Source organism: Catharus ustulatus, chromosome 22, assembly GCF_009819885.2.
Source record: "Catharus ustulatus isolate bCatUst1 chromosome 22, bCatUst1.pri.v2, whole genome shotgun sequence".
In the NCBI taxonomy this organism is placed as follows: Eukaryota; Metazoa; Chordata; class Aves; order Passeriformes; family Turdidae; genus Catharus; species Catharus ustulatus.
Window position 1 is genome coordinate 3,755,410 of NC_046242.1, and position 26,179 is coordinate 3,781,588.

Here is a 26,179-nt window from a genome sequence, read left to right on the forward strand (position 1 = left end):
AAAGCAAAAAAAAAATTGGAAAATCAGTGAGCCAGGATACCTTTTGAATTTTAACTCCAATATACCTGCCACCTACCTATAATCTAACCTTTTTCTTAGTACTTTAGCTGTTTGCCATGGTAGTGACAGTGTTCTCCAACATTGAAAGCTACTTTAGAAGGAAAAAAACCCAGCTGCACTCTCAAACAAATAAATTTGTTAAACTCAAAAGCCATGGAAAGAGAAGCTGAAGCAGCTTTCCTTCACTGAAATCAGATCTATTTCACAAAGCACTTCATTTCTCCAGTGCACTTTCAAACCTAAAGTCTTTTAAAGAAAAGAAGACAAAACTCTTCATTCACAAGGTCAATTAGAAGTAGGAAAAGATTAAATTTAATGTATGGATGGGAATACCACAGGGTGGAAACAAAGCCCAGCAGGTCCCAGCACCTTCCCTTTTGCAGCCACTGGAAACCTCTGTGTACACAACAGGTGAGATCAGCAGGGTTACCACCTGCAAAGCAGCCCCACTTTCTGCTGCTTGTGCTGATTAAAAGCTTTTCCTTTTTTCATTAAAATACCCACTAATTGATCTCCTTCTCATTCACCCCTGCATCATGACAGTTCTGATATGGGAAAAAAAGGTGCCCACCTCAGGTGGAATGAGTGAAAATGAATGGATTTGATCTCATTCTTGTTGCTTCCACCTTCAGTCACTTCTTGCCCAGCTGAGCAACTTCAGAAAATACTCTGGAACCGGCAGTTTGACAAAATAAAAGTTGAGGACTGTGATAACTTATTTTAATTCTTTAATAGCACTGCTAGAGTCTATTCAAAACCTGGGAACTCTACAACCAAGACATATGCAAAACCAGGATTTCTGACAAAGCCCTCATTATTTCCAAGATTTACCCTGTCTGGAGAACAGAAGTGTGGGAGTCACTGAGTCACTTAAAGGTCAAGTGAAACGCGATTATTGAGAGTCACCGTGTGCTGCCCTCTGCTGAAACAGACACCGAGCTCCTCGGAGCAGCACAAAAGCTCGGGATCATCTGTGCCCGCTGCTGCCGTCACACTCACCCGAATTCAAAATGTTTCATTTTGTGCAAGGTTAAAAATAACCCGAGCTCCTGCACTGGGCTGAGGAGCTCCAGGATAAAGGAGTGGCTAAAGGAGGAGGAGGAGGGTCAGGGGCGTAACTCTGCAGTGAGGAAGGGTCACAGCCTGGGAAAAAGAAACAGCTCAAAGTTTCATTTGAACAATTTGTTTATCAAAGTGTTGAACTCTCCTATTCCCTCTCAAATCCTTAATCCTCCATCTGATTTCACCCACACAAAAAATCTGTTTGGGCAGATGAGATTATTCAAATACAGCAGAATTTGTGCCTGTGTAGAGCATGGAACAGAGTGAATGGGAAGAGGAGAAAACTGTTAAATAGCTAAGGGGGGAAATAACATCTAATTACATATTAATATCCATAAATAAGTATATTTTATAGAATCATATTGACAAAATTCTTGCTTAAATATTTTATTTACAAACAAATAATAACCTAGCATTTTCTCCAACACTCAAAAAAAGGGGAAAGAAATTCAAAGCAACATTTCAACTATACATATAAATTCTCAGTACTGAAATTCCCAATCCAACATATATGTTTTTTTCCCTTTAGGCCTTTGGAAATTAGGCTTTGCTGTGTGACTTCGAGATCAGCCCAGCAAGGTTATTTTGGATCAAGAAGATTGAAATCTTAAGTTGAGGGTTCCTCAGGGAAATCATCCTGCAAGCAACCTCCCCTACCTTGTAAAGATCCTGCTATAGTAGATTTTTACCATGGACTTGGACCTCAAAAAAAGGGGAACCCCCTCCCAAAAAAAATTTTAAAAAATTTAAATCCTCCAAGACAAAAAAAAAATTAAAAAAAAAAAAAAAAAAACTTAAGAGAGAATAGCAGCAGGCAGGTGGGCCCTGCTGCTGCAGCCAGTAGAGGGCAGTGGGATTTAGAGGAAAGTTGTTGAACTTCGTCTAATGGAATATTTGAAGTGATAAAACCAGCCATTGAAATCGTTATTGGAACCTACCTACACTTCGGGACCTCTAAAAAGTTGTGCTTCAGGACATCAGGAAGATTTCATACCAATGCATAATTTTTAAAGTAATTTTCAATTATTGAAATACAATAATTCCATGCATCCTATTGAAACCAAGACAACTGTTTCTCACAGATTTTAAAACCTATGGATAACTTAAAATACAAAAAATATCAAATAAGAAGAAGGATATTTCTGTTGTCACTTGTGAAGATGAAAACTGATTCTAGCCCACAAGAACAAGAAAGTAAAACAAGTGAAGGAAAAAGCAACACAAGCAAAGAACTTAAATTTTTTTAATGCTCACTGCACCTTGATTGCCATGAGGAAAAGCAACATTTCTCACCTTATCACCAAACAGAACAAGCTCCCCGGAGCTAAGCTTTGTGCACGATTTGACACGAGCCAAGTTCGCATTTCGTGGCGGAACACTGTGAATATTTTCAGAGCCCTTTTGAGCTACAGATACCCCGAAGTAACGCAGAGGAGACACCGAGCTCTGCCCAGGGAGCAGCCGGGGATGTCCCCGTGGCACAGCGGGGACACCTTGGCCAGGCTCAGGTGCCTTGGGGTGCCCAGCACGGCCCAGCCCGAGCTCTGGCTGCCCCCTGAGGGGCTGGGAGAGCCCCTCTGCCCTCCGAGCCCCTCTCGGCTCCGGCGGGACAGGGCAGCGCCCGCCCCATGCGGGACCTGTTGCCCTCAGACATCACCGCGGGGAGGATGCGAGGACACGGCGGCGACACCGCGACACCTCACCCCCTCCCCGCGCCTCAGCCAGGGCACAGGGACTGCGTCCCGCACTGCGGCACCTCAGCGCTCCCTCAGCACGGCGGTGCCCGGCGCGAGGCTGCCGGTTCTGCCCGGTCCCCCCGCGCTGCCCTCACCTCCCCGCGCTCACCTGCAGCCGCCGCCGCTGCCGCCGCGCTCGGGGATGCTCCGCACCGGAGCCCTCACCTCACCTGCACCGGCCGCACCGGCCGCCAGGGGGCTGCCATGCGGCACGCCGGGTAATGTAGTCTCCTGGCTGCCCGGGACGGCCAATCCCCGCGGCGCGCCGCGGAGCATTCCGGGCTTGGTAGTTCTCCCCGGAGGCGTCGGCGCGGGGCACACTGGGAGATGTAGTCAAAGCGCGGCGGTGCGCAGCCGGCTTCTCCCCTCTGCGGAACTACAACTCCCGTGCGCCCCCGCCGCGCGGCTCGAGCGGGCCGGGAAGCGGCGCCCAGCGCCCGTGGGTGTGCAGGGACATCATGGCGGCCTCGCCGCCCTCAGCCCCGGGAGAGCCGGCGCCGCCGCCGCCGCCGCTGCAGTACAGCCTCCTGCTGCAGCACCTCGTGGGCGACAAGCGGCAGCCCCGCGTGTGGGACCCCGCCGCCCTCGGCGGAATCCCCTGCCCGCCCAAGAGCGAGGAGCAGAAGATGGTGGAGCGGGTCATGGAGAGCTGCCCCTTCAAGGCGGCGCTGGCTTGCGTGGGAGGTGCGGCGGCTGCAAGGACGGGGCAGGCGGCTGTGGGGTCGTTCGGGGGTCCCGTGGCGTTGGGATGGGGGGATGGAGAAGAGGCTGCTCCCCCGTGTTTGATTTTCCTCCTAACCTCCTCCAGTCAAATGTCCCAGGGAGGGATCTCTCTCTGCATTCCTTGGAGAGGCACAGGTGCTCATGGCCTTCCTCAGCACAGCACAGGCTGTGTCAGTACCCAGAGATTCCTTTCCCTGTCACAGTGCAGCGCTCACACTCAGCGGGAGCGGAGCCGCTTCATTGCCTGCGGGGAATGTGCTGCTCCATCCCAGCCGAGTTCATTCCGTTCTGTTTATCTTTTGCAGGATTTGTTCTGGGAGGTGCGTTCGGTATCTTCACAGCTGGCATTGACACCAACGTGGGGTTTGATCCCAAGGATCCCTATCGCACACCCACTGCCAAAGAGGTGCTCAAGGACATGGGGCAGCGAGGCATCTCCTACGCCAAGAACTTCGCCATCGTGGGTGCCATGTTCTCCTGCACGGAATGTGTGGTAGAATCTGTGAGTAGGAGCCTCTCAGCCATTAAGAAATGTTTTCTGGTACTCTTTAAAATCTTTTACTAGATCCAAATAAGTACACATATCCTCCTTGCAACAGGGCAATGGAATAAGTTGCTTTGTTCTTCCTTGGCCAGCAAAACTTTTCAGCTTTGAGATCTGTCTTCAGAGCTGCTGTTCTCTGACAGAATGAGGAACTCTTTTGCAATAGCAAAGTCCTTTTCAATTTAAAGCCTGAATGTATTGGCAAGCATAAACATTACTTCTTAAAACCCTAGCTACAAGTGCTTGTGTAAAATGACAATCTGTGAGTTGCAACATGGTAATTTGAGTGTCTAAAAATTCCATGTGCAGAAAGGGATCATTTGATGAAAGTTCTTGAGTAACAGGCTGGTTTTCATCTGGCTGCTACAGCCAGAAATGACCTTGTGCAGCTCAGTGGTAAATCTATCATCTGCTTTTTTAAACAGGAAAATTACCCTGTTGTGATTTTGACTCCTGCCTTTTAATTGAAAGGCACAATTACTTCTTAACTCATCTAGAAGAAAAGTGTATCTGCTTGCACAATAGAGCAGAACAAAGAGATCTCTGCAGTGGTGAAAACCCAGCATGTCCTGGCTATGGAGACAGTCCATCTTTGTCAGCAGGTGCTGTGACTCTCACCTGTGCCAAGGACCAGCTGCATGGCCAGGCTCAGGGCTGCTCTCATGTAGTTCTTGCACTTTTAAACTCAGGGCTGTGTTCTGGGGGCTGGGCTGGCTCACCTGAGGGTCCTTCCCACAGCACTGCATTGCACCACACGGATCTGTCTTACCTCTCCCAGTTACCTGCTCCTTCCTCCCTTCCCAGCCCTGCAAGTTTGGGAGTGCAGGGCCATCTGCTGAGAGCAGAGGGAAGAACATCCTCAGCTCAGAAGGAGATGGAAGGTCGTTTAATCTTTCTTGCTGTGAGCACAGAGTGTTTATTCCATATTTACTTGTTGACTCTGATTTTAATGCCACAGTATCGTGGGAAGTCAGACTGGAAGAACAGCGTTATCAGTGGCTGCATCACGGGAGGAGCCATCGGCTTCAGAGGTTGGTGGTGCCTGCTGGGAGCTGTTTCTGTGATAACTGTGATAAGATTGAATTTGGTTATGCAGCACACAATGTTCTTAGTGCAACACACACACTACAAACCTCTCTGCACGGGGTTGTGGTGATGCCAGTGTGAGAATGTGCTCTGGACTGGCAGAACTGTCAGCTCTAAGAATAAGTGTGGATGAGGAAGGGTTGGTCACAGAGGAAAATCAACAAAATTCACTTCAAAGAAAGATCAGGAGATGGTGGTGGCTGTCCACATTCTTCTGTGGTGTCATGGGAGAGAGCCAGAAATACATACAGAGCAACTCAGAAGCTCTTGTGTTAACTGAGCTCTGCACATCTACCATTTCACTGTCTCTGCTACTCTCCTTTGAAATTAGAGCTAAAGAACTCTACTCTCTTCTTTTGTACCATGTGTAAAAATGCTTTTCTCCTTTCTCATGTATCAGTTCCAACAGACAATTCTACTTACACGTGAATGAGAAGCAGTGGGGTTTTAGTCCAGCAGCACTAGTGGGGACTTTCCTTTAGTGGTAACATCTGGGAAAATCCCCAAGTAGGAGAGAGCTGCTCTGCTCATCAGAAACATCAAACTTCTTCCACTCTCCTTAAGAAAAAAACCTGTCCTGTTTTATGGAGCATAAATGGAAAGAAAGCTCTTGAAAGTGCTTCTAATTGAGCTTGTTAAGTTGTGTCTGTCCTCGACCTAATCCTCTTAGAGCTGTCAGAGCAGTGCCTGCTCTTCCTATCCCTCCCTAGTCCCACCAAGCCTCCTGCAGGGCTCAGAGAAGAGCACAGTGAAATCAGCAGTGGAGGGAACCACTGGAGGGTTCTCTGGGTGAGCCTGAGGGCTCAGCAAATCCTGCTGGCCCCGAGGGGTTGTGCATCAGGCAGTGCCACTGTCCCCTGGGAGGGCACTGCCAAGTTCCTGCCCGTGTGAGCTCTTTGAGCCTGCACAAGATACTGGAGGAAGAATATTTTTCCTACTCTGTCTCATGGTTTCCCACCTTTCCTTGCAGCTGGGCTGAAGGCCGGGGTGATCGGCTGCGGAGGATTCGCCGCTTTCTCCGCTGCAGTCGATTATTACCTCCGGTAACAGCCGGCTCCTCGGGAGCACTCCCTGTTCCAGTGCTGCTGCTGAGAGCCTGCATCACGGCACAACCACCAGGCTTACCTTCCCACTGCCTCTGGAGTCCTGGCCAGTGCGAGCGGGGCGGTGCTGGCCGCTGTCTGAGTGACTAACAGCAACCTGGCTGCGCGCCCTGGCGAGCTGCTGCCGGCAGTGGAGGAGGATGGAGCCAGGCACAGAGCAGCATCTCCAGGACAGATCAGCTGACTGCCAGTTTCCAGGAAACATGCCTGGACTCTGAGCTCTTTCCATCCTTTGGGGCTGATTTTGATTAAGACTGTTGCTAGCATCAGAAGAAGGCAGGAGGACAATCTTCGAAGAGAAGTGCACCGATTTAGGTTACCGCATATCTGAAGGTGCTGCAAGGGTTTTAACAGTCACCAGTTTGCAGCTTGCTACACTGTTGGGGAGAGGTAAGATCCTGTGGAGAAATAAGTTTGTTCCAGGCTTTTCTTAAAATACCATCTGAAGTCAAACCACCATCTGTACAACTTGTCTTATTTCAAGTACAGAGATGAGTGCCAGATTTCTTTACCATGTTTTAAAGGGAAAAGCAGAAAGGAATCCTTAGCCTTTAAGCTGTGTGGTTGCTGGCAGATGAACAAAACAGTTTAAGGGAAAAAAAGAGGTTGTTGCTGAAGTATAATTCTCTGTAGCCACTTGGCTAGCCTGATTTAACCTCACTGTGGGAGTAGAATCTTGCTACTGCTCTAACTGCCCCAGGCTCACCCCATTAGTTCCAGCAGTTTGATAGTGAGACTTAGAAAGCAGAGTTGTGAGAATAAATCAGTGTTTGACAGATAACTGGGCACTCACTCAGCACACAGCCTGCTTCCCGTCATGTCCCTCTGCCACCTCCAAGTGCCCCAGTGTTACACAGGTGTTATTTCTGCCCAGCAGGGGTGCTGAAATCAAAACATCTGTTTGTTAACTCAAGGAACTGCTGCCTCTTTGTCCTATCTGCCCTCCTGCTGTTCTCAGACCTCAGAAGGTCATTTTTAACCTTCATTGAGCCACTCCATAAAGGCAAACACTCCCTCTCATCTTTTCAAGGCAGAGGCATTTCAGATGCAGTGCACACAACTGAGGATTCTCCCACCCACTTCCCCTCCTTTGCATCCACAGTTTGACATCCCAGAACAGTGACAGCCCTTGTTTACCTGGAAGAGCAATACCAGCAGTGTGTTTTGGCTGTTATGGTGGTCAGTTTGGAGGCACACTGGCTCCCATTCCCACATGGAAAGAAGTGGGGAGACAGCACCATGTGATCTATCAGATGAGGTTTCCAGATCTCCTGATGTCCCTTGCTGTGCCTGTTCAGTATCCTCAGGCCAGAAGCTGTGCAAGTCAGCTGAATTTTAAGCTTGAGTAATTCTAGGCTGATTAAACAGGCTGGCTCCAGACAGTCCAGGTTTTTTTCCTCCAAAATGCAAGGATGTAGCCCAAACCATAAGAAGTCTCTTCAAAGATTGTCTGGCACAATGCCTGTGCTTATACCACTGGCTTGAAGTGCAGCTAGCAAGAATTCCATGACAGAAAGAAGCTGTGATGCCAAGGTGATCAGTTAGTGCAAACAGCAACACCACAGGGCTTCTTTTGTGCAAATATCGGGGCTTTGCATTTTTATTAACATTTTTTTTCTCCTCACGAGGTTTTACAGCCATTTAAAGTTTATAATCTACAGAAATCGAAACAGAACACAAACAAAAATATATCCTTAACAACTTTTGAAAGTCAAATATTAATTAACAGTTCTATTCTACCTGTAGCTGCAAGAGTCCACCCCCCTCTTTTCCTTCCTGTAGGGACAAGCAAAAGCCAGTCTTGGGGACAGCCACAGCCTGTGGTGCTGGGCTGTGGGGACCGGGCCTCCAGCCACTGTCAGGGGGAGATTTGGCTGTACAGAGTCTCCATCTGGAATGACAGTGTGGTGGACAGAGACTTGGACACATGTAACAAATCAGACACACACAGGGATCCGTTGTGCAGTCAGATCTAAAGCTCGGCCTCCTTACTGGGTCCAGGGCCAAGACAGACGCCTGGTTATTTCTGCAATGCTGTTTCCCTTCTGTTGAGCTGGTAGTCAAGAGGAGCAGGGTCTGGAGTGTGAGCCCTTTGGAGGGGGACTGAGACCTCCCCTCCTTGGTTGCTTTGCTGGTGCAGGGCTGGCAGTGCTGCCTTCCCCAGGGAGGTGGCTGAGGACATACCTGGTGCATCAGTGGCTGGGCTCTACCTGGAACAGTCCATTGGTTGGGAGGGTAAAGGCAACGCTGCTGTGAGGGACACGCTTGGTCACTTCTCATCCATCTCCATTTGGCACAGGAGAGCACAGGGCCAGCACAGTCGGGGAGGTGGGGGGGGCTTTTCCCACAGGAACATGGACTCAGCTCACAGAGCCAAAGGTTTTGTGTCCCAACAGGTACCAATACCTACATGGGAATGTGGGGGACATCCCGGGAGCCGGGCACTCGGGCAGCCTGTCCTGCCTTGGGACATGGCCTGACAACTCCTGCCATCAGCCTGGGAGGGGTCAAGAACTGGAGCCACTAACAAACAGACCTGAGCTGGCTGGGCACAGCTAACCCAGCAGCAACCGCTCTGGGAGAAAGACAGAACAAAGCATTTCTGCCTTCAGTCACGAGGGCCATGAAGGCTTTCCTCCTCCCATCCTTCTGTGCTGGTTCCCAGGCTGGGTGACCATCCAGCTGCTGCACAGCACTTGCCTCTGGCAACCAGGCTGCCACCGAGGCAGGGCCATGTGCTGCCATGTGCCCAGTGCAGCAGGGAAGGCCAAGGAGGGGGGAAAAAAACATTTCCTTGTCCCCATGGCCATGGGAGGAACGCTGGTGCCCTGGCAGGCTGTGCCATGGGGTGCATGCAGTGCTCATGGCAGTGCTGGGCTGGCAGGGAAGTGAATGCCTCGCTAGGGCAGAGACAGAACTGTACAGCAGGTACCCTGTTCCCCACCAAATTTCCAAACTGGGGAAATTTGGGACCACATCAGTGCCAGAGCAGATGTGGGGTCAGCCCGTGGTGCAGAAAGCAAACCTGCCTGGCTGGCCATCCCTTCAGCCTGCTGTGGATCAAGAGCAGCACAGCACCTCTGGCTCCAGCCTCATGTGAGGGGTTACCCCATAACGCTACTCAGAGGTGAAATCCAGCGAGGGGAGGAACCACCACACCACACACACACAGGAAGCAGCACAGGGCTGGGGCTGAGGAGGGGACTGGCCTGAAAACACCCAGGAGAGCCGTGGCAGGCAGGAAGCAGCACCCTGCTCCTCTGCTGTCGTGGTCACAGGTTTGCTCGGGCCGGAGCAGGATCCAGGCACAGGGTCCAACGTTTGCGCAGGCAGCGAAGCCAAAGCAGGGCTGGTTGTCATCATCACTGGGGAGGGAGGCCCCTGAGCTGCCAGCCTTGGAGCCAGCCAGTGCTGCACATGCAGGCGTGGGCAGGGAGCTGGGCAGCAAACAGGCACTCGTGGGCACTGCAGGCTTCAGGCAAGGGGTGCCTGGTAGGAGTGAGCAGGCGAAAAGGAGTCCAGGAGAAAACTAGCCAAGGGGGAAGCCTGTGTCCACAGCCCTTGTCAGTCACTACCTCTTCTGTTGAGCAAATATACATAAAAACAATCCTTGAACACAAGAAAGGACATAAGACACGATTACTTTACAGAGAGGGCCTGGCACCTGTGGGACAGGGCCACTGAAGCATGATTGTACAGGAGCTGCAGGCAGCACCGTCCTGGGTCTGGGCTGGTCTCCCTTGGGGGCTGTGATCCAGTCCTGTCCCCCAGCAGGGAGCTGGAGTGTTTGCAGCTGGTGCCTTCTGCCTGCAAGCTACACGTCCGTGGAGAAGTAAAGTGTGTTGCGTTTGAGCTCGGTGAAGGAGATGGGAGGGTGCTGCAGGTAGTAGAGAAGGACCTGGACCTGTAGAAGATAAAAGGTGGAGGTGTTACTACAGAAAGGGGAAGAGCTGCCACCTCCCAGCTTGTCCCATCCAGCAAAAAGTAACGAATCTACCCAGACAGGCAGGTGAACCCCTCCAGTACCCAGCTCTTACCTGGGCCATCACATCGTGGGACCAGATGTCAGAGGCCAAGGTGAGGTGTGCCTTGCTCTCGCCCTCTGAGGGTCTCAGCAGTGTTGGCCCAAAGACCGTGGCCAGATTGTGGAGAGACATTTTGTTGATTGGCTCCTTTTCAGCCACCCTGTGGGGTCGGGAAGAGAGGCAGTGTCAGCCCCTAACGATGCTCAGGAGTGGGGAGCCATGGGGTGATGCAGAGCCAGAGGGCTGCTTTCCCTTCTCCCAGCAGCAGTGGGACACCTCCAGCTTCCCACTGCCCTTTGTAGCCCTTGGAAAAGCCAGGTGCAGGGCAGGGAGCTCTGCCCCCTTCACGGCCTCTGCCGGAGCCGCCGGGCCTGGCCGGGAGCCCCGGGTGTGATGTGGCAGCAACCAAGCCCTGCCTTAATGCACTGCGGGGCCTCCCCAAGCCTGCAGGGCACAGGGAGCTCTGCACCAGCCCGTGCCCCCTGCACCCACTCCCCTCGAGGCTCCCTGCCCCGACAGCCCTGTGGGAGCCCTGCCAGCACGGAGGGAAGCAGGACCACAACATTGCCATGTTAGGAGGCAGCTGTGCTCCCCGGCACAGGCTGCTCGCTTGAGCCCCGGCCAGGGGAGCAGATGTGGGAACTGGCTGTGCCCGGTTCTCAGGATGGAAATGGATTTTTCCTTCTCCATCCCCCAGCATCAATCACTTTTTCTGTTTGCTTTTAGCCAAACCAGAGGAACATTAAAAAAAAAACCAACCTTCATGATGCAAGTAACATGAGTGGTGAGCCCCAGTCCCAAGCTCTGGCCTGGCTTGGTGTTCTGCTCTGCTGCCTTTCCACAGCCCTGTCCCTTCCATGGGTTTTGGGCCAATCCCTGAGTCCCCAGGTTTGGATGCACCTCATCTGGGTCAAGACAAAGCCTTTCAAACTGCTGCACTCACCCTGGGACAGGTGACATAAGGTCACCTGCAGTTCTGGGACATTTCCACGGAGCTGATTATCCTTGGTTCCTGGCCACCCACTGCTGACAGGTGACAGGATTGTTGCACCTTGTTTTGCAAAGGGCTACTGCTGGACTGGTGGGAAGGGACACAGAGCTGTCTTCCTGCTAAGGGGGACACTGCAGAGCTCCCAACTGATTCCTGTCCTGTGCTGAGGCCAGCTGCTCCCTGCAGAGCTCATCCAACCAGCTGCACACCGCTGCAGCAGCCAAGTGTTCCATGTTTCCAGAGGCCATGTGCTCCCTGCAGAGCTGACCTGGATCACTGGCCAGGCACAGCACACCCCAAGGAGAGAAAATGCTGAAAGCCAACACTGATATCAGAGAAGGGTCTGAACAAGCTGCAGCCTGGGGAATATGCCAGAGCCCGAGAGATGGGGCAGGAGGAACACAATTGGAGCTCTACCCTCTTGGACAGGCTGGGAAAGGACCACTCCATGCCTGCCCCAAGCTGCTGCTGCTGGCCCTGGCTGCTGCCCTGCTCTGCACCAGCACAGCACCATCTGCCTCCAGTCTGGGACCAGTCTGCAGCCATGCAGGCACCACAGGAATCAAACAGCAGCTCTAACTCTGTTCATGTCCCATCCCCACAGCAAAGCAGTGAGGCAGACCCATCCTGCACCTCCCACCCACCCCAGGCAGCCCCTGAGCCCCTTTACCTTTTCAAGTGCTCCAGCAGGAAGAGGAAGGTGATGAGGTTGGGGTCAGGCAGCGAGCGGAGAAGGTGCATCATGCAGTTCTCCTTGGCAGCAGGATCTGAGAGGGCTGCAGGCAAAGAGGGAGAGGGCTCAGGACAGGGTCTGGGTCAGCAGCAGGACCCACCACAGCCAGATGCCTCCCAGCAGCCAGTGTGTGAGCACTGGGGACAGCACCACGAGCCCTGAGCTGGCCTGGAGCCAGCAAAACCAGCCAGGACCTGGTGGGCCGTGGGACTCTCCCATCCCAGAGCAAGGAGTGCCAGACAGAGGCAGATCTGTGCATCACCCCCTTCCCCCCCGAGCCCTTACCGATCCCCTCCATGAAGGCGGGGTAGAGTCTGTCAGTGAGGAGGGGCTCGGGCAGCTCACGGAAGTACAGTTTCAGCGTGCCAGCGATGGCATTGATGTCCATGTCACTCAGCATCACCAGGATGTCCTTGTTATCTGTCCAGAGAGCACCCACATGTGAGGCCTCCTGCCCTCCTTCCCCTCCGGGTCTCCACCCTCTGTGTCACTCCAGCTATGCAGACAGGCTGCCAGCTGGAGGGCAGGGACAGCACTGCTGGGTTCACAGCCCCATTAGCCAGGCTGAGGCTGGGAAAAGCCGAGTGGTTCCCGCCTGGCTGGGCAACAGGACACAGAACGATTTCCAAATCCATTTGCAACGTTTCCCTGACTCAGTGTCTCCCAGGAGCCAGCCAGGAGTGGCGGCAGCTCAGAGGCACAAACAGGGCTGTGATCTCTGGGTGTTTTTGTCCCTCCTCACCCCCAGCCCCTTCCTGTGCAGAGTGGCACACCTGGCACACGTGCAGTGCAATAACCAAACCCTGGGCTTGCAGAGGGCTGGGGGGGTCTCAGTGCCTGTGAACCCTCCCATTGGAACTCCAAGCTCCCCCAGCACACTCACTGGCATCAAAGACAGCTTTCAACGCCTGAATGTCAGTGGCAACTCCAGAGATCCTGTAGATGCCGACCTCCTCGATGCCCCTCTTCTCCACCTCCTCGATGCACTGGCGCACGATGTAAGGCACCTTGGAGCGCTCGCGCCTGGCTCGGGAAGCAGAGCTGTCAGCAAAGATTCCCAGGGGAACCCAGGGCAGCCAGCCCAGCCCTGCAAAGCCGGGCCAGGGCAGGATGGGCATGCAGGAGGGAAGGATGGGAATGGCAAAGGGAACAGGAAAGTCCCCAGCAGAGAGCAAAGACCGAGCTGCCCAGTGTTGGTAGGAGCAAGGGGACACAGTGCAACCCCAGGGACCAGAGCAGATCAGCCCCCACAGCCCTGCATTTACTTTGTCACAACGCTGATTTTGACCCCGAAGACACCAGTCTGCTTTTTGGATGGGGTCCTCTTCAAGCTCATGTCCCTGCTTGTGAACTTCATGGAGAACTCCACCTTGATCTGTGGGAGACAGGGGGTGAGTCCTGGCTGGCCTGAAGGCAAGAAGGGGCTGCATTCCCAGCGAGGGGCTGTGGGTCCCCCAGCCCCACTTACCCCGTTCATCTCAATCACATCCATGTGCCAGTTTTTCGTCTGCACGGCCTGTGGGTCCAGCTGTGGGGAGAGATGGTCTGTGAGTTCTGTGGGGACACAGCCTCGTGCCAGCCCTGCTGTCATCCCAGCCTGGTGGCCTCCAAAGCCCAATCTGCACATGGTGTAGGAAACAGGACATGCTGCTCCTGGGCAACATGCTGCTCGTGACCAGAGGATGGAGAGGTTCCTCTCTGGGGTCTGGGGTCCCTCTGGCTGTGCCCTGAAGCCAGGTGGGCTCAGCCCCCCTGTCCTGCCTCTCCCCAGAGTCCCTGCAAGGCAGTGCTTTAACCCACACCCGAGAAGCAAGAAACTTCCAAGAAATTACGACTATTTCTGGCGGCAGATTGATGAAACAGAACTAGGGCAGCGTTTTCCATGCAGAAAAACAACATCTCCCCATAGCCAAGGCTATTTATAACCCCTGGGAATGACAGGCTCTGCTATTTCTGGCTCTGGGGCTAGCGGGGGACTCGGTGACGCTGCCCCGGCGCCCGGGTGCAGTGAGAGGTGCTGGCATTCCCAAGGCCCTGGCACGTGCTGTGGTGGGATCCGGGCCCCAGGGCAGGGCAGAGGTGGGTGCAGTTGCCTTTTGGGGCTTTTTGGTCCCCAGCTGGTGGTATTGATCCAGCCCCATCGATCCCTGTAATGCACGGGGCGGGCAGCCCGGCACTAATGTCCCCTTGGGGAAGGGGATGGGATATGGGAGCTGGTGGGGGCTCCCAGGGCTGGGGACACGCAGCTGTCAGGCCACACTTACACCAGGCACATGGGGTCACTCTGCAAGGACACAGGAGCCTCCTGCAGCTGCTGGCTCAGGAGATGCTCTGGGCAAGTGTAAAGATGTCCAGAGCTGCTGCTCCACCACAGAGCTGCTGTTCCCCTGCCCATAAAGTCACTGCAGGGCATGATGGGGGGGCACTGTGGGATCCCTTATGTTCCTTCTTGCACACCAAGACCCCACAGTCCTAAGGCTTGAGCTGCCCTGGCTCTTGCCACAGTTCCAACACAGTGGCACTGCCACATGCCCAGTGCTGTGAACTCCTCAGCCATGGGAAAACTGGTTTCCAGAAAGGCAGAAATGCTGCTGTCTCCAGCATGGCCCAGGATGGCTCCTGACAGAGCCCTCCCTGGTGCTCCAGCCCAGCACATGGAAGAGCCCAGCGAGTGCCACGCTGCTTCCTCCGTGCCAGCCCTGCGGCTACTGGACAGCAGCAGGAGGAGAAGGAAGGCTGCAGCTGCCCTGGGCTCCCATGGGACCCTGCAGCAGGTCTGGACACTGGGATCACGAGACTGCAGCCAGACCACAGCCAAGCCCAGCTCTGCTGCTCCAGCTCCTCTGTGCTCCTCCCAGCACTGCATCCCTGTGCCATGCAGCCACCGTGGCCAATGCCACTGTCCCAGGGACTTTCACCCTTTTCCCCACACATCCCTGTCCCTGTCATGGCAGTGAAGCCCCTTAATCCCCCAGCCAGGTCAGGAGCCTCCCTGCTCTGCAATGTGATTTTAACTGCAGCCACCATACACGCCTTCCCCTTCCCCATCCCTCGGGTCCCTCTGGCTCTGATGGCCCTGGCAGCTCACATCTGGAAGGGCTTTAGCAGAGCTCTGAAGAAAGCTTTAATAAAAGCCAGGTTGGCTGCTGCCAGTGCTGCAGACCCTACCATGAGCACATCACTTCCCTGCAGCCCCTTCCCCCTGCATGGGCAGAATCATCTCAGAATAGTCAGCAGAGCCCAAATTTGGGTTAGTTCTGAGGGCCTGAGCCCACTCACAGCTAGGGTAGGTCCCTGTGCACCACTGGGACAGCACCTGTGGCCTGGCCCTGGTGCTCTCTGACCCTCCTGGCCAGCACCCTGTGCAGCAGCAGCAGCAGCACACGACACTGCCACTCCCCAGTTTAAGCAAAGCTGTCTCCAGGCGTGGGAGGATGGACAGGAGCATCCACCCACAGAGCCACAGACAGCTCCTGCCCACACAGCGCTGGCAAACACCCTGACCCAGCTCCCACCACCATCTCCTTCTCCTCTGAAGGGAGCTGCCCTGCTCCAGCAGGATGCAGGGACATCTCAGGGCAGTGGGGAATTCCTGGGCTAGGAGCCCTGGGGAACAGCCTCGGAGCCAGCATTGTGCAGGATGAGATGTCAGCTCCTCTTTGGAAAATCGATGGCTTCAAACAGCACCCTGTGCCTGGGGAAACATCTCAGCCAGGTCACCAGCACGTCTCCAGGCTGCTCCCTCCTGCATCTCAGGAACTCTCAGCCATGGTGGTATCCACGCCAGGTCAGCATTCACTGTGGTGCAGCTCTCATCCATGGTCAGGTGAAACACCCTCTGTTTGTTGCCACAGGGATGTGCCATCATCCTGGCTTCCCAAATTATCCAAAGCTGTTTGCTTGTAGGACAAGGCCCCGGGCTGTGGAGGAGCAGGCAGTGAACATCCTGGCAGTTCTGCAGCGCTTTCTGTGTTCTGGGGAGGTCCTGCTGGCACTGACCCTCCCCTCCTACTGCTTGTCTTGTCCATGGCACAACTCCAGACTTGAGGTGATGAGGCCACATCCTGGAATTTTGTCTTCAAGACACGTCCAGGTCGTGGCACTGTGACAGACCCAGGCAGGGTTGAGTGTCCAGAGCTCCAAGGTGAGGAGCTGGTAGGGCTCCAAATCCTCACGGGGGCTCCCCAGGGCCCCAAACACTTGGATGCTGTGGTGGAGCAGGGTCTGTCAGGCTGGGCATGTCCCTTCTCACATCTCAGGCCCATGAGGTCACCCAGCTGTCAGCCTTGGGTGAAGCAATCGGGAGCAAACCGGTGACTCAGTCTGCGAGGTCATCTCTGCCAGGGCCCTGGGGAGCAGCATCCCAGAGGAGCTGCTGCAGCCAGCATTGCTTCCCATCAGCGTGGCACCCACACATTCCCCAGCCTGGCCTCCCCTGCTGCCCTGGCAAGCAGATCCCTCACCAGACCTCCATGCCAGCAGCTCCAGACAATCCCTGAGCCCTCCAGTGCCATGGGACAGAGCAGTCTCTACACCAGCAAACACTGCCAGTGGGAAAGCACAGCTCCCCAAAAAAACAGTAAAAAAGCAGCAATTCACAGCCCTGAGTGAGAGTGACCCAAGGAGCAGCAGCAGCACCCACAACCCACCAGGACCCTGCACAGACCTGCTGGGGCCACATCCTGCCCTGCAGCCCCAGGGCAGGGAAGCCAGCAGCCACAATGGGCACGGGAAACAAAACCCCTTCATGTTTTGACCCAGCACCAGCTGCCGGGCAGCCTCCCCTCAGAGCCCTGGCTGCCCCTTAATCCCCTGTGCAGAGCAGAGAATCGAGGTTAATGCCGCTGCGTCACACGCGGCCCCGCCGCTGCCAAACCGAGCCCCCACGGGCCCGGGCAGCCCCTGGGCACGGGCACAGCTCAGCCCCGAGCCAGCTCCCCCTGGGCACGGGGACTCCACCGAGGGAAACCCCCAGAGTCCCCCTTGGGGCTTTTGGGACAGCCTGCAAGGGTGCTGTCCCCCTCCTTTGTCAGCTCTGTCGCACATCCCTGCGCTCTGTGTCCCCACAAAGAAGGCAGTACTGGCTGATGTGGCTGCGACGCAGCTGTGAGCTGGGAAACCTGGATTGACCCGGGGTAAAAGAGAGGGGGACGGAGGCACCCCAGGAACCCGGCCCCAGCCAGCCCAGCAGCATCGCTGCCTCCTGGGCAAGCTCCAGGGCTGGGCAGGGGCTTCCCTGCCCTGCCTCTGCAGGAACCCCCGGTGCAAACAGCTCAGCCTCCCGAGCCTGCCAGCACACCCAGGGAGAGAGGGAAGGAGGAAAACAAACACCTCGCAGGCTGCCAACTGCATCCAAGAGCTCCCAAAGCACCCAAACAGCGTCTCCGCTCCGTGCACAGACCCCACAGCACTCACTCCCCGCACAAACAGAGCCCCCCACCAAACAGCCACGGTCAGCACACACAGCAGAGCCACCCCAGAGCCCAGCACCGTCCCCGCAGCCACCCCCCGCACCCCCAGCACCTTCTGCCGGAGCAGTTTGCTGCGCACCCTGCCCCAGAGCCGGGCGCCCGTGTTCGGGGCTCGCTTCCCCTCGGGCTCCTCCACGCCGCGCTCGGGCTGCTGCTCGCCCCCGGGGCCGGGGCTGCCCTCCGGCTGGACCGACACCTCCGTCATCGCGGCCACCGCTTCGGCTCCGGGCAGGCGACACCAGGGCGGCGGGGACAGCCCGCGGCTGGGCTAGCACAGCACCCGCATCCCTTGTGCCGGCGGGGAGAGGTCAGCGGGGCTCGGCCAGGGGAGCCCTGCTGGGGCGGCGAGGCGGCGAGCGGCCAGGGCTCATCTTCAGGGTGTGAGCCAGGCTGGCGAGGCAGCCCCAAAAACCTCCCTCCCCCTGCGAGGAAGTGACTCAAAGGCAGCCCCCCCCCGGCGGCCCCCACGCGTTTAACTCTCGCCCTGCCGCCGCTCGGGAGCGCAGGGGGGGCTGCCCGGGCTCCCCGCCGCCGTTATCCGCCGTTATCCGCTGTTATCCCGGTGCTGTTATCCCAGTGCAATTATCCCGCTGCAATTATCCCGCTGCAATTATCCCGGTGCCGTTTTCCGCCCCGCAGCGCCAGCGGCAGCCGCTGCCCCCGAGGCACCGCCGCTGGCGGCTGCAGCATTCCCGGCTCCATGCAGGAGCCAGGCTGGCTCTCCTGCTCTCAGCAAGGAGGAGGAGGAGATTTTTGGGGTCTGTTGCCACGCCCAGGGACAGCTGGGTACCCCCATGTTCCCTCTGCCTGCTGTTTCTGACAGGCGGGGTCATGGTGAGGTGCAGGCTTGGGGGGACTTGATTGCCCCCCAGCCCATCCCTCAGCAGCCCCTGGAGTCCATAAGGGTCACTATGGCTCCCTGCAGGTCTGGGGTGCCCCAGCATCACAAATTTCCCCCGCCAGAGCCTCTGCCAGCACAGGGAAGGGGGCAGACAGACAGGCAGCTATTCCCTGAGGGTACAGCAGGCACCGTGCCCATGACAACACGGGCTCTGCTTCAACAGCCACATCCCCCCATGCATCAAACGGGCTGAGGAAGGGAGTCCTGAGACCCCCTTCATGCACCCACTGCCTGTCTCCTCCAGGGCATGGGGGCCACAGCCAGCCTCTGTCCTCTACAGCAGGGGCACAAGCACTCACAGCCTGCTTTGCCCACCACAACATCTCTGCCATGCTGGCACAGCAGCACACCCCTGCCAGCACCCAGCAGCTGGGAGCAACTGGGACAGCTCAGAACAGGGCTGAGCCCTGCACTGCAGGGGACAAAGACCCTCATGGGGGACACAAGCCAAGCAGGGCAGCCTTACCCTGACCACAGCATATTCCAGCCTTAGAAAATGGGGTTAATAACAACAAACCAGGGTTAATGCCAACCAGGTGTCACACCTTTCCACTGAGCAGCCAGTGCTACTGTGTGGAACCAGCAGCAGCTCACAATGAGACCAGGGACCAGCCAGGATGAGGAATATCAGGGCAGTATCTCTGCCTGAGAATCTCAGGGAGAAGGCAGGGGGGCAGCTCTGGGGCTTGACTACAGCCCACAGCCCCAGAAGCAGCACTGCCTGTCCTGCTCACTGCTGTCCTGCCCTGTCACCCAGCCCACCCTCGGGGCAGAGGCCGAGCTGTGGCTCTGGGTGACAGCAGGACAGCCCCAACACTGACACTGTTCCATCCATCCATCCATGCAGATCCTCCTTGGGATAAGCAGCCCCAGGGCCTTCTCTCTTTCCCTTTCTTCCCCCACAAGGTTTGCACAGCGGTACGAGCTGTGCTGTCCCTGTCCCGACCCCCGCATCTCCCAGCATGACTCATGTTTGTTGATCCAGGCTATTTCCGAGAGCGCAGCTGGACTGATCCCCACGGGACACCGAGCCCCTTCCCTGCCCTGGCCTTCCCACTTGGCCCAATGCCACCCCCACACCGCTGTTTCCTGGGGGAGAGGGCAACACAGGGGTGATTTCAGGTATGAACAAGCCACTGGTGAAGTTGAGTCCCCACTTCCCACCCTGTGCCCCCTCCAGTGCTTTTCCCCACAGCATCTCCTTCCCAGCAGCATTTCCATGCTGCTCTCTGCTCCCCTGGGACCTGCCCTCAGTTGCTTTCCCACGGAGCAGGCAGCCATGAGGGCCCTTTGAAGTGGCCCTGGGTCGAGGGCTGTGTCCCAGGCGTGACCCGGTCCCCAGCACAGCCAGGCTGGGGTGGCCACAGGACAACACAGGGACACCCCCAGCCCGAACTGCCCTCGGCTTCCCTGCAGCCTGGCCAAGGTGGTTGCAGGGGGAATGGGAGCTCTGGGGGTTGTCTGCCCCCCATTCCATCCTCCTGGTCCTTCTCACCTGGGAGCATCTCAGGGCAGCCCAGGCCCATCCTCCCTGCCTGGAAACCACCAATCAGAGGCGGCTCATCCGTTGCCCTGGAAACCCCCGTTGCCATAACAGCAGCTGATGGAGGCACAGGGAAGGCAGATGGTGGCAGAGGGGGACACAGGAGGGACAGGGGGCTGCACATGCAGAGCTCTCCCTAGGGCAGCTCCAACCCCTCCCTGCAGCCCCCAGGGGGCCACAGCATAGAGAGCAGCAGAATGGAAACACTTCCAGCCCAGATGGGGCTGGATGCACCTCTGCAGGGAAGGTCTGGCTTTGCCACCTCCACAAAGGCCCCTCTCACCTTGTCCCACCTTCTCCTGCAGCCACTGTGTCCCAGCACCATCACTTGATGCCTGATGCCCACCCACCTCACTGCCTTCAACCCCACAATTGTTGCTCCCAAAAGCAGAGCAGCCCACCCCAGGCATCACTCCAGGACAACCCTCCCAGCCTGGGGCCAGGCCCAAAGGAGTCCTCCTCCGGGTGAGAGGATGCCCACAAGCCCCAGTGCATACCTGGATCTGCCCCTTGCCCATGATCTTGTCCACAATTTCGTTGTTGTCCTTGTTGATCTTGGTCTTGTCGTAGCACTTCTCATAGCAGAGGATGCGCAGGGACTGGGAGCCCTCCAGCTCGATCTCAAACTCCTGGGGTGTGGAGAGAGGGTGGCTCGACCCCAGCACCCCAGAGCAGCTCCAAAACTGGGGCTGAAGGGAAATGGGGAACACAGCCCCCTCCCAGCATCCCACCCTCCCTCACCTCATTCCACTGCGGCTCCGTGGTGTCCCGGAACACCCTGGTCTTGGCTTTGCTGACGAAGTAGCCAAAGGAATCCACCTCCAGCGTGCAGTAGAGGTCTGGGAGAGCAGACATTGCTCAGCACCCCAGGAACACCCTCCCCATCTCCCAGGGAACCACTGTGGGCAGAGCAGGGCCACGTGCTGGACCCCAACTCTTCTGAGCCCACTGGCCCCTCCAAGCAGGGAGGGCACCCACACTTACTGGCTGACTGCTTGAAGCCCTTGGCAGAGTGGACGATGACGTGCAGGAACCCGTAAAGCCCTGGGGACTCGTCATCTGTGGCAGGAGAGCAGAGGCTGTGTCAGGGCCTGGGGCTGGCCATCCCCAAAGCAGCTTTTGCTACCTTTGCCACGGCAATCAAATGCCCCCAAGCCCATGGAGGGACATCCCTAAGCTCTGTATCCCACACTGACAGACATCCCAAGCTCTCCTGCTGCTGGACAGCCCTGGGGGAGGTTCCCAGTGGGGCTGGCTGTGTCTCACCCTGGGCACACTGGTACTGTCCAGGGGGCTGGAGAGAACCCAAAAGCAGCTCCGTGCTGCAGCCAGGATTGCACTGCCTGGGAGCCCGACGCTGCTCCAGCAGTGCCACCTGGTGGGAAGCTGTTCCCTGCACAGCAGAGTCCTTGCTCCAGCTCAGGGACCCCACAGCTCCTGCCCGGCATCATCCAGAGCAAAGCATGACCCAGGGGTCACTCACCGTCCTTGTTGCTGGTGACTGGGATGTTGTGGACAGTGCGGAGCTTGAAGCACGATCCTGTCAGCACCTGCAGCTCCACTGAGCTCAGCACAAAGGCCTGGAGGTCTGGGAAAGGACAGAAGCTTCAGAGGGACACAGCCAGTGCTGGTATAGAGATTGGAGAGCACCAGGCTGGGATTCTGTAGGACTTCCCTGTGGCTTTTGGGGGGACCAGGAGCCCCAAGAGTCAGCAGCCCCAGACTCACCCTTTTTCTGCAGTTTCTGGATGGCCTCCCTCCACTCGGACCGCTCGTAGTCGGAGGAGAGCAGGAAGAGGTAGCTCTGTAAGAGGGGGGGATGTGGCAGGCTGTGTGCAGGCAGGGCTGAGCCTGGCCCCAGCCCCAGCCCGCCCTCCTCACCTTCCCGTTGCGGTTGTGGATGCGGAAGGGAATGGCAGGAGAGTTGAGGAGCAGCCAGAATTCGTTCTCAAACATCTTCTTCTTGAGGCGCTCGATGGCGCGGCTCTGCCCCTTGTTGGCTTTCTGCAGACGGGGAGCAGAGAGGACCTCTCAGAGGGGCCCTTGTCCCCTGAGTCCCGTCCCTGATCCAGAGCAAGGCACCCACCCAAGAACAAATCCCACATGCTTCTCTCACCTCCTTCTGCATCTCGCTCTTGATGGTTGAGATCTTCATCTTCATGTCCTCCAGCTCGTGGTCGGGGATGACGTGGACCTGCGGGCAGTGCTCCGACTCCTCCGGCGAGGGGAACACCAGGTCGGCCAGGGGCACGTACCACTTGCAGTCGTACTGCTGGTGCTTCCTGCAGCCAGGGCACGGTGCTGACTGATGCCTGACCCCCTCCTTGGCACATCCCCCAGCCCACTGAGGGACAGGGGGTTGTGACACATTCCCCCCGTGCCCAGCACCCTCCTTACCCCACTGCTGTCTTCTTCAGCTTGGCACAGAGCAGCACGTCGGTGAAGAGGAAGACGTGCCGCAGCTTCCGCGAGCCCTCCGACAGCTCCACCAGGAAGCCATCCTTGACAAGCTGCCGGGTCTGTGGGGCAGAGGGGCTGCCATGAGAGCAGGCAGGGAGCAAAGGACAATAGTCCATGGGGAAAGGCTGATAATGCTCTGCAGCTCAGCCATGGGAAGGTCCATGTCCTCTCTGCTTAATAAGGCACCAGCAAGCAGCAAGGAGCAGGTAGAGCCCTAATCTTGTACCTAGAACTGTATCTGGAGGAAGTCCCTAACTCCTACCCAGGCACTAAGGAGCTCCTCAGGGCAGAGATACCAGCCAGGGGCAGGCAGAGGGCTCAGCCCTCACCCTGTGCTCAGCCACTGCCCACCCCACAGGCTCACCTCGCCCTTGGGGGTGGTGACTGCTGTCCTGCGGGGGTCAATGTCCTCATTGATGCTGGAGAGGAAGTTCTGGGAGATGCGGAGGGCATCCTGGAGCAGTGGGTAGTCAGGGTGGTCAGCTGGGGTGTGCTTGAGGAGGTCCTGGAAGGAGACAGGCACAGGTTAGCAGCTCGAAAGCATCCAACCTGGAGACCCCTGACCAGCACTCCCCACAGCTGCAGACCCCCAGGAGCAGCAGAGACAGAGCCCACCACCATCCCTGTGGGACTGGTGTGACACTCACGTGCAGGACGAGGGTGCTCCGTGTCACCCGGTCGATGGGTTTGTACAGCAGCGCTGAGGGGAGAGAGAAAATGTCAACAGCCACCAGGGCTGGAGCCTGGCCCCTCTCCCACCTGTTACAGAGAGGAGGAGAGCCCAGATTCCCAGAGAGCCCCTGTGGTCTGCACCACAAACACCTGGGATCTGTCCTGCACAGAGCCAGCACAGCTGGACAATCACAGCAGTGCCAGGAGCAGTGGGGAGCCACCACTGCCACAGCCCTGAGTCCTGCTGTGCTGGGGGCACGAGGAACCACAGCTAGCCTGGTCTGCAGTCCTGAGTGGTGAACTGGATGTCCCACCCTGCCTGTGGCAGCACAGGACAGGGACAGCCTCAGGAGGGCAGGGCCTCCCCAGAGGGCTGCACCCACCCTTGCTGTGCGGTGGCTGTGGAGCGGAAGAGCCGCTCGTCACCCACAGCAGCTTTTTCAGTTTCCCTTTTGGCTCAGTGGTGGGTCCCATCCTTCACCAGGCTCTGTCACCTCATGAGACCACCCCATGTGCTCACCTCTCTGCACCACCCCAGCCAGCCCTGGCTGCAAAGGCTGCTCCAGCAGCAGCAAAACCCTCACCTACAGAGAACACCGGGTCCAAGGCTTCAGGCCAAAACCACTGCCCCATGAGAGCTGCCTCACACACGGGGTACAGACATCCCCTTTCTCCTGTCACACACCCTCCCAGCAGGAAACAGCCCCAGAGGCTCTTAGAGGCACATTTCAGTGGAAGCAGACAGACCCTTCTCCCCACCTTTCTGGGCAGGCAAAAGCACAGAGCCCACTCACAGTGCTGTCATTCATGGGGCCACATTCACATTTCCCCATTCACTGCTGTCTCTGGGTTTTCCCTTCACTTTGGAGCACTTCCCCAAACTGCCAGGGCCGAGAGCAGCCAGGTTTTGGCCCGTGGGAGAGGAGGGAAAGATGCCACCTGCTCACCCTGGGCTGAGTCATGGCAAGTTCCCATCCCCTTTATCCCAGAGGGTGCTGCCTCATGGCACCCAGTCCTGAGCCAGGGTGAGCAGGGGGTCTCTGCTCAGGAGGTGACGATACCAGGCTGAACCCTAACCAGAGGCTGCACCCCCACAACTCCATGCCAGAGGGTAAAACAAGAGCCCTGCTCCCTGTGACAGCCAGCAAGAACCCTGCTCTGGGATAAGGGTGACAAGGCAGGGTGTCCCCCCTTTTCCACCACCCACAGGAAGGATGGTCCCTCCTGTTGCCATCACTACAGGCACACAAAGCTCCAGGGAGCCCCGGGAGGGGTTGTCCCAGCACGACAGAGGAGCAACGGGCTCCTTGTGCACACAGTCCTGCCAGCCTGGGACCCACGGGCAGCAGCAGGCAGGGATGCCCGGTGCCTCTCCTCCCAGCCATGGAAAGATGGACATTCCAGCCCCACGTAAATGGGGACCCCTCCCCATCACCATCCACACGGCACAGCCCGGGCAGAGGGGGTCCCCCAGCCCAGGACCCCCCTGCCCAGCCCAGCCCAGCTCCTTGTGTCCCATCCCCGGCACCAGCCCCAGCCCGGCGAGCGCGTGGCTCCGTGTGCCGGAGCCAGGATGATTCAATCGAGCCTGGAACAAAGACGCTCCCAACTTCACCCTGCAGAGCACGACGCAGCCTCCACCCCCCGGCACAGACCCCGAGCCATCGCTCCCGACCGGCACCCCGAACCGGAGCCGCCCCCCTCGCCTCACCATAGGTGCAGTTACAGCAGAGCCGGACAATGACGAGGATTTCCATGGCAGCCCCTTCTCCGCGCAGCCATCGCTGCCGCCCCGCAGCAGCTCAGCCCGGCTGCGGCACAGCTCCGGCACAGCTCCGGCCCCTCCGCACGCTCCCGGCACAGCCTCGGGCGGGGAGGAGCGCTGCACAGGGGGTGGGGGGCTGCAGCACGCCCCCAGCATCCTAAAGAGCCGCGACCCCCCTCTCCCCGCCGGCTCCAGGCGCACAAAGGGCTCGGTGATTCACCCACACCGGTCCCGCACACACAAAAGGCTTTGCCCCCCTCCCCACGCCCGCCGTACCCTCCATGGTGACAGACGTGTGGCTCTCCTTCGAGTCCTTGGGGCCCTTCACCTTCAGCTCCTAGGGAGGGAAAGGCCCATCAGCGCAGCCCCTGGGGGCTGGGGTAGGGGAAGGTCATGGCTCAAGGTCATGGGGTCCCTCCCCACCCTTCCTGCACCCTGATCTCTCCTCCTGGCCCCAGCCTGGCCGTGCTGGAGGCCACACTTGGGTGCTGGGTGAAGGAGTGAGGGTTCCTGCCTGACTGGGACATGGTGGTGATGCCACAGGGCTGGACAGCATAAGGGGCCCACGTTGTAGCTGTGGAGGTCCCCATTCCAGTAGGGGATCCAGGCACGGAGATGCTGGCAGCAGGAGATGAGCCACAGGTGCCCAGCATTCCTGACACTGGATGGGAAAGTGATTGCACAGGCTGAGCCCAACCTGAGCTTGCACAAGGTGGGGACAACCTCCTGCAGGGCCCGAAACACCACAGCCCTCCAGCATTGCCCGCAGCGACCCTGCCCTTGGGGACAGTCCCTGCAAGTCCCCTTCCCCAGGGACAGCATTTCCACGGGGAAGAGACGGTCAGCTCAGCCATGAGAACAGGGCTCTTTGTGCTGGGACAGCCCAGGCACAGCCCTGTCCCACTGGCACAGCCCCATCCCAGCTTACCTCCGAGATCTTCTGGAACTGGTTGTTGCTCTGGCTGCACTTCTCTGCAGTCTCCAATGCGATTTTGTAGTTATCCACAAAGGCCTTGTAGACCCCCAGCTGGCTGGCCTGTGGGGAGTGGGGGTTAGCCAGGCACCAGCAGGGTGCTGAAGCCCCCCACAGCACCCAAGGGGCAGGCAGCCCTTGAGGTGACACTGCCCAGAGTTGTCCCCTCCTGGCAGGACTTTCAGCCAGCTGTGGGGGTCACATGCTCGGCTCCTGCTCAGGGCAGGATGGTGGAGCTCCTGCTCCTGCCTCCATAAACCTCCAAAATCCAGCAGAGAGATAACAAGAGCCTGGACAGCAGAAGCAGAAGCTAGAGCCCTTCAACCCGGCC

The 26,179-nt window shown here is 57.3% G+C and overlaps 3 protein-coding genes across 8 annotated transcripts in view; 1 reads left to right on the forward strand and 2 right to left on the reverse strand.

Annotated features, from left to right (window-relative positions):
- Positions 1-2,988, reverse strand: part of SPECC1 (sperm antigen with calponin homology and coiled-coil domains 1) — an 85,856-nt gene extending 82,868 nt beyond the window's left edge. Inside the window, exon 1 of the mRNA XM_033078576.1 lies at positions 2,968-2,988. The gene's annotated coding sequence lies outside the window, so the exon portion shown is untranslated. The remainder of the gene's footprint in view (positions 1-2,967) is intronic.
- A 280-nt stretch (positions 2,989-3,268) lies between these two features.
- TIMM22 (translocase of inner mitochondrial membrane 22) lies at positions 3,269-6,771 on the forward strand. Of its 2 annotated transcripts, XM_033077956.1 has the most exons (4): positions 3,269-3,542; positions 3,887-4,083; positions 5,084-5,156; positions 6,182-6,771. In XM_033077956.1, the coding sequence occupies exons 1-4, from the start codon at positions 3,317-3,319 to the stop codon at positions 6,256-6,258; spliced, it is 573 nt and encodes a 190-aa protein (XP_032933847.1). In that variant the 5' UTR covers positions 3,269-3,316; the 3' UTR covers positions 6,259-6,771. The 2 variants fall into 2 exon arrangements, with proteins under 2 accessions (XP_032933847.1, XP_032933846.1); XM_033077955.2 differs by lacking the exon at positions 6,182-6,771 and having other exon boundaries at positions 3,289-3,542; positions 5,084-6,170.
- A 1,111-nt stretch (positions 6,772-7,882) lies between these two features.
- ABR (ABR activator of RhoGEF and GTPase) overlaps positions 7,883-26,179 on the reverse strand; it is a 37,401-nt gene continuing 19,104 nt past the window's right edge. For 4 of the 5 annotated variants that reach the window (XM_033077950.2, XM_033077952.2, XM_033077951.2 and 1 more), the window contains 19 exons: positions 25,804-25,911; positions 25,152-25,212; positions 23,086-23,138; positions 22,803-22,943; positions 22,376-22,497; positions 22,095-22,260; positions 21,860-21,982; positions 21,707-21,782; positions 21,462-21,566; positions 20,963-21,037; positions 20,720-20,817; positions 20,476-20,607; positions 13,532-13,591; positions 13,329-13,438; positions 12,947-13,086; positions 12,349-12,483; positions 12,001-12,106; positions 10,352-10,499; positions 7,883-10,218 (listed from right to left, as the gene is read on the reverse strand). In XM_033077950.2, the coding sequence (XP_032933841.1) occupies positions 10,129-10,218; positions 10,352-10,499; positions 12,001-12,106; positions 12,349-12,483; positions 12,947-13,086; positions 13,329-13,438; positions 13,532-13,591; positions 20,476-20,607; positions 20,720-20,817; positions 20,963-21,037; positions 21,462-21,566; positions 21,707-21,782; positions 21,860-21,982; positions 22,095-22,260; positions 22,376-22,497; positions 22,803-22,943; positions 23,086-23,138; positions 25,152-25,212; positions 25,804-25,911 (2,049 nt within the window). In that variant the 3' untranslated portion in view covers positions 7,883-10,128. Of the gene's footprint in view, positions 10,219-10,351; positions 10,500-12,000; positions 12,107-12,348; positions 12,484-12,946; positions 13,087-13,328; positions 13,439-13,531; positions 13,592-17,586; positions 17,938-20,475; positions 20,608-20,719; positions 20,818-20,962; positions 21,038-21,461; positions 21,567-21,706; positions 21,783-21,859; positions 21,983-22,094; positions 22,261-22,375; positions 22,498-22,802; positions 22,944-23,085; positions 23,139-25,151; positions 25,213-25,803; positions 25,912-26,179 lie in introns of those variants that run through there. The other variant, XM_033077954.2, reaches the window with a different exon arrangement.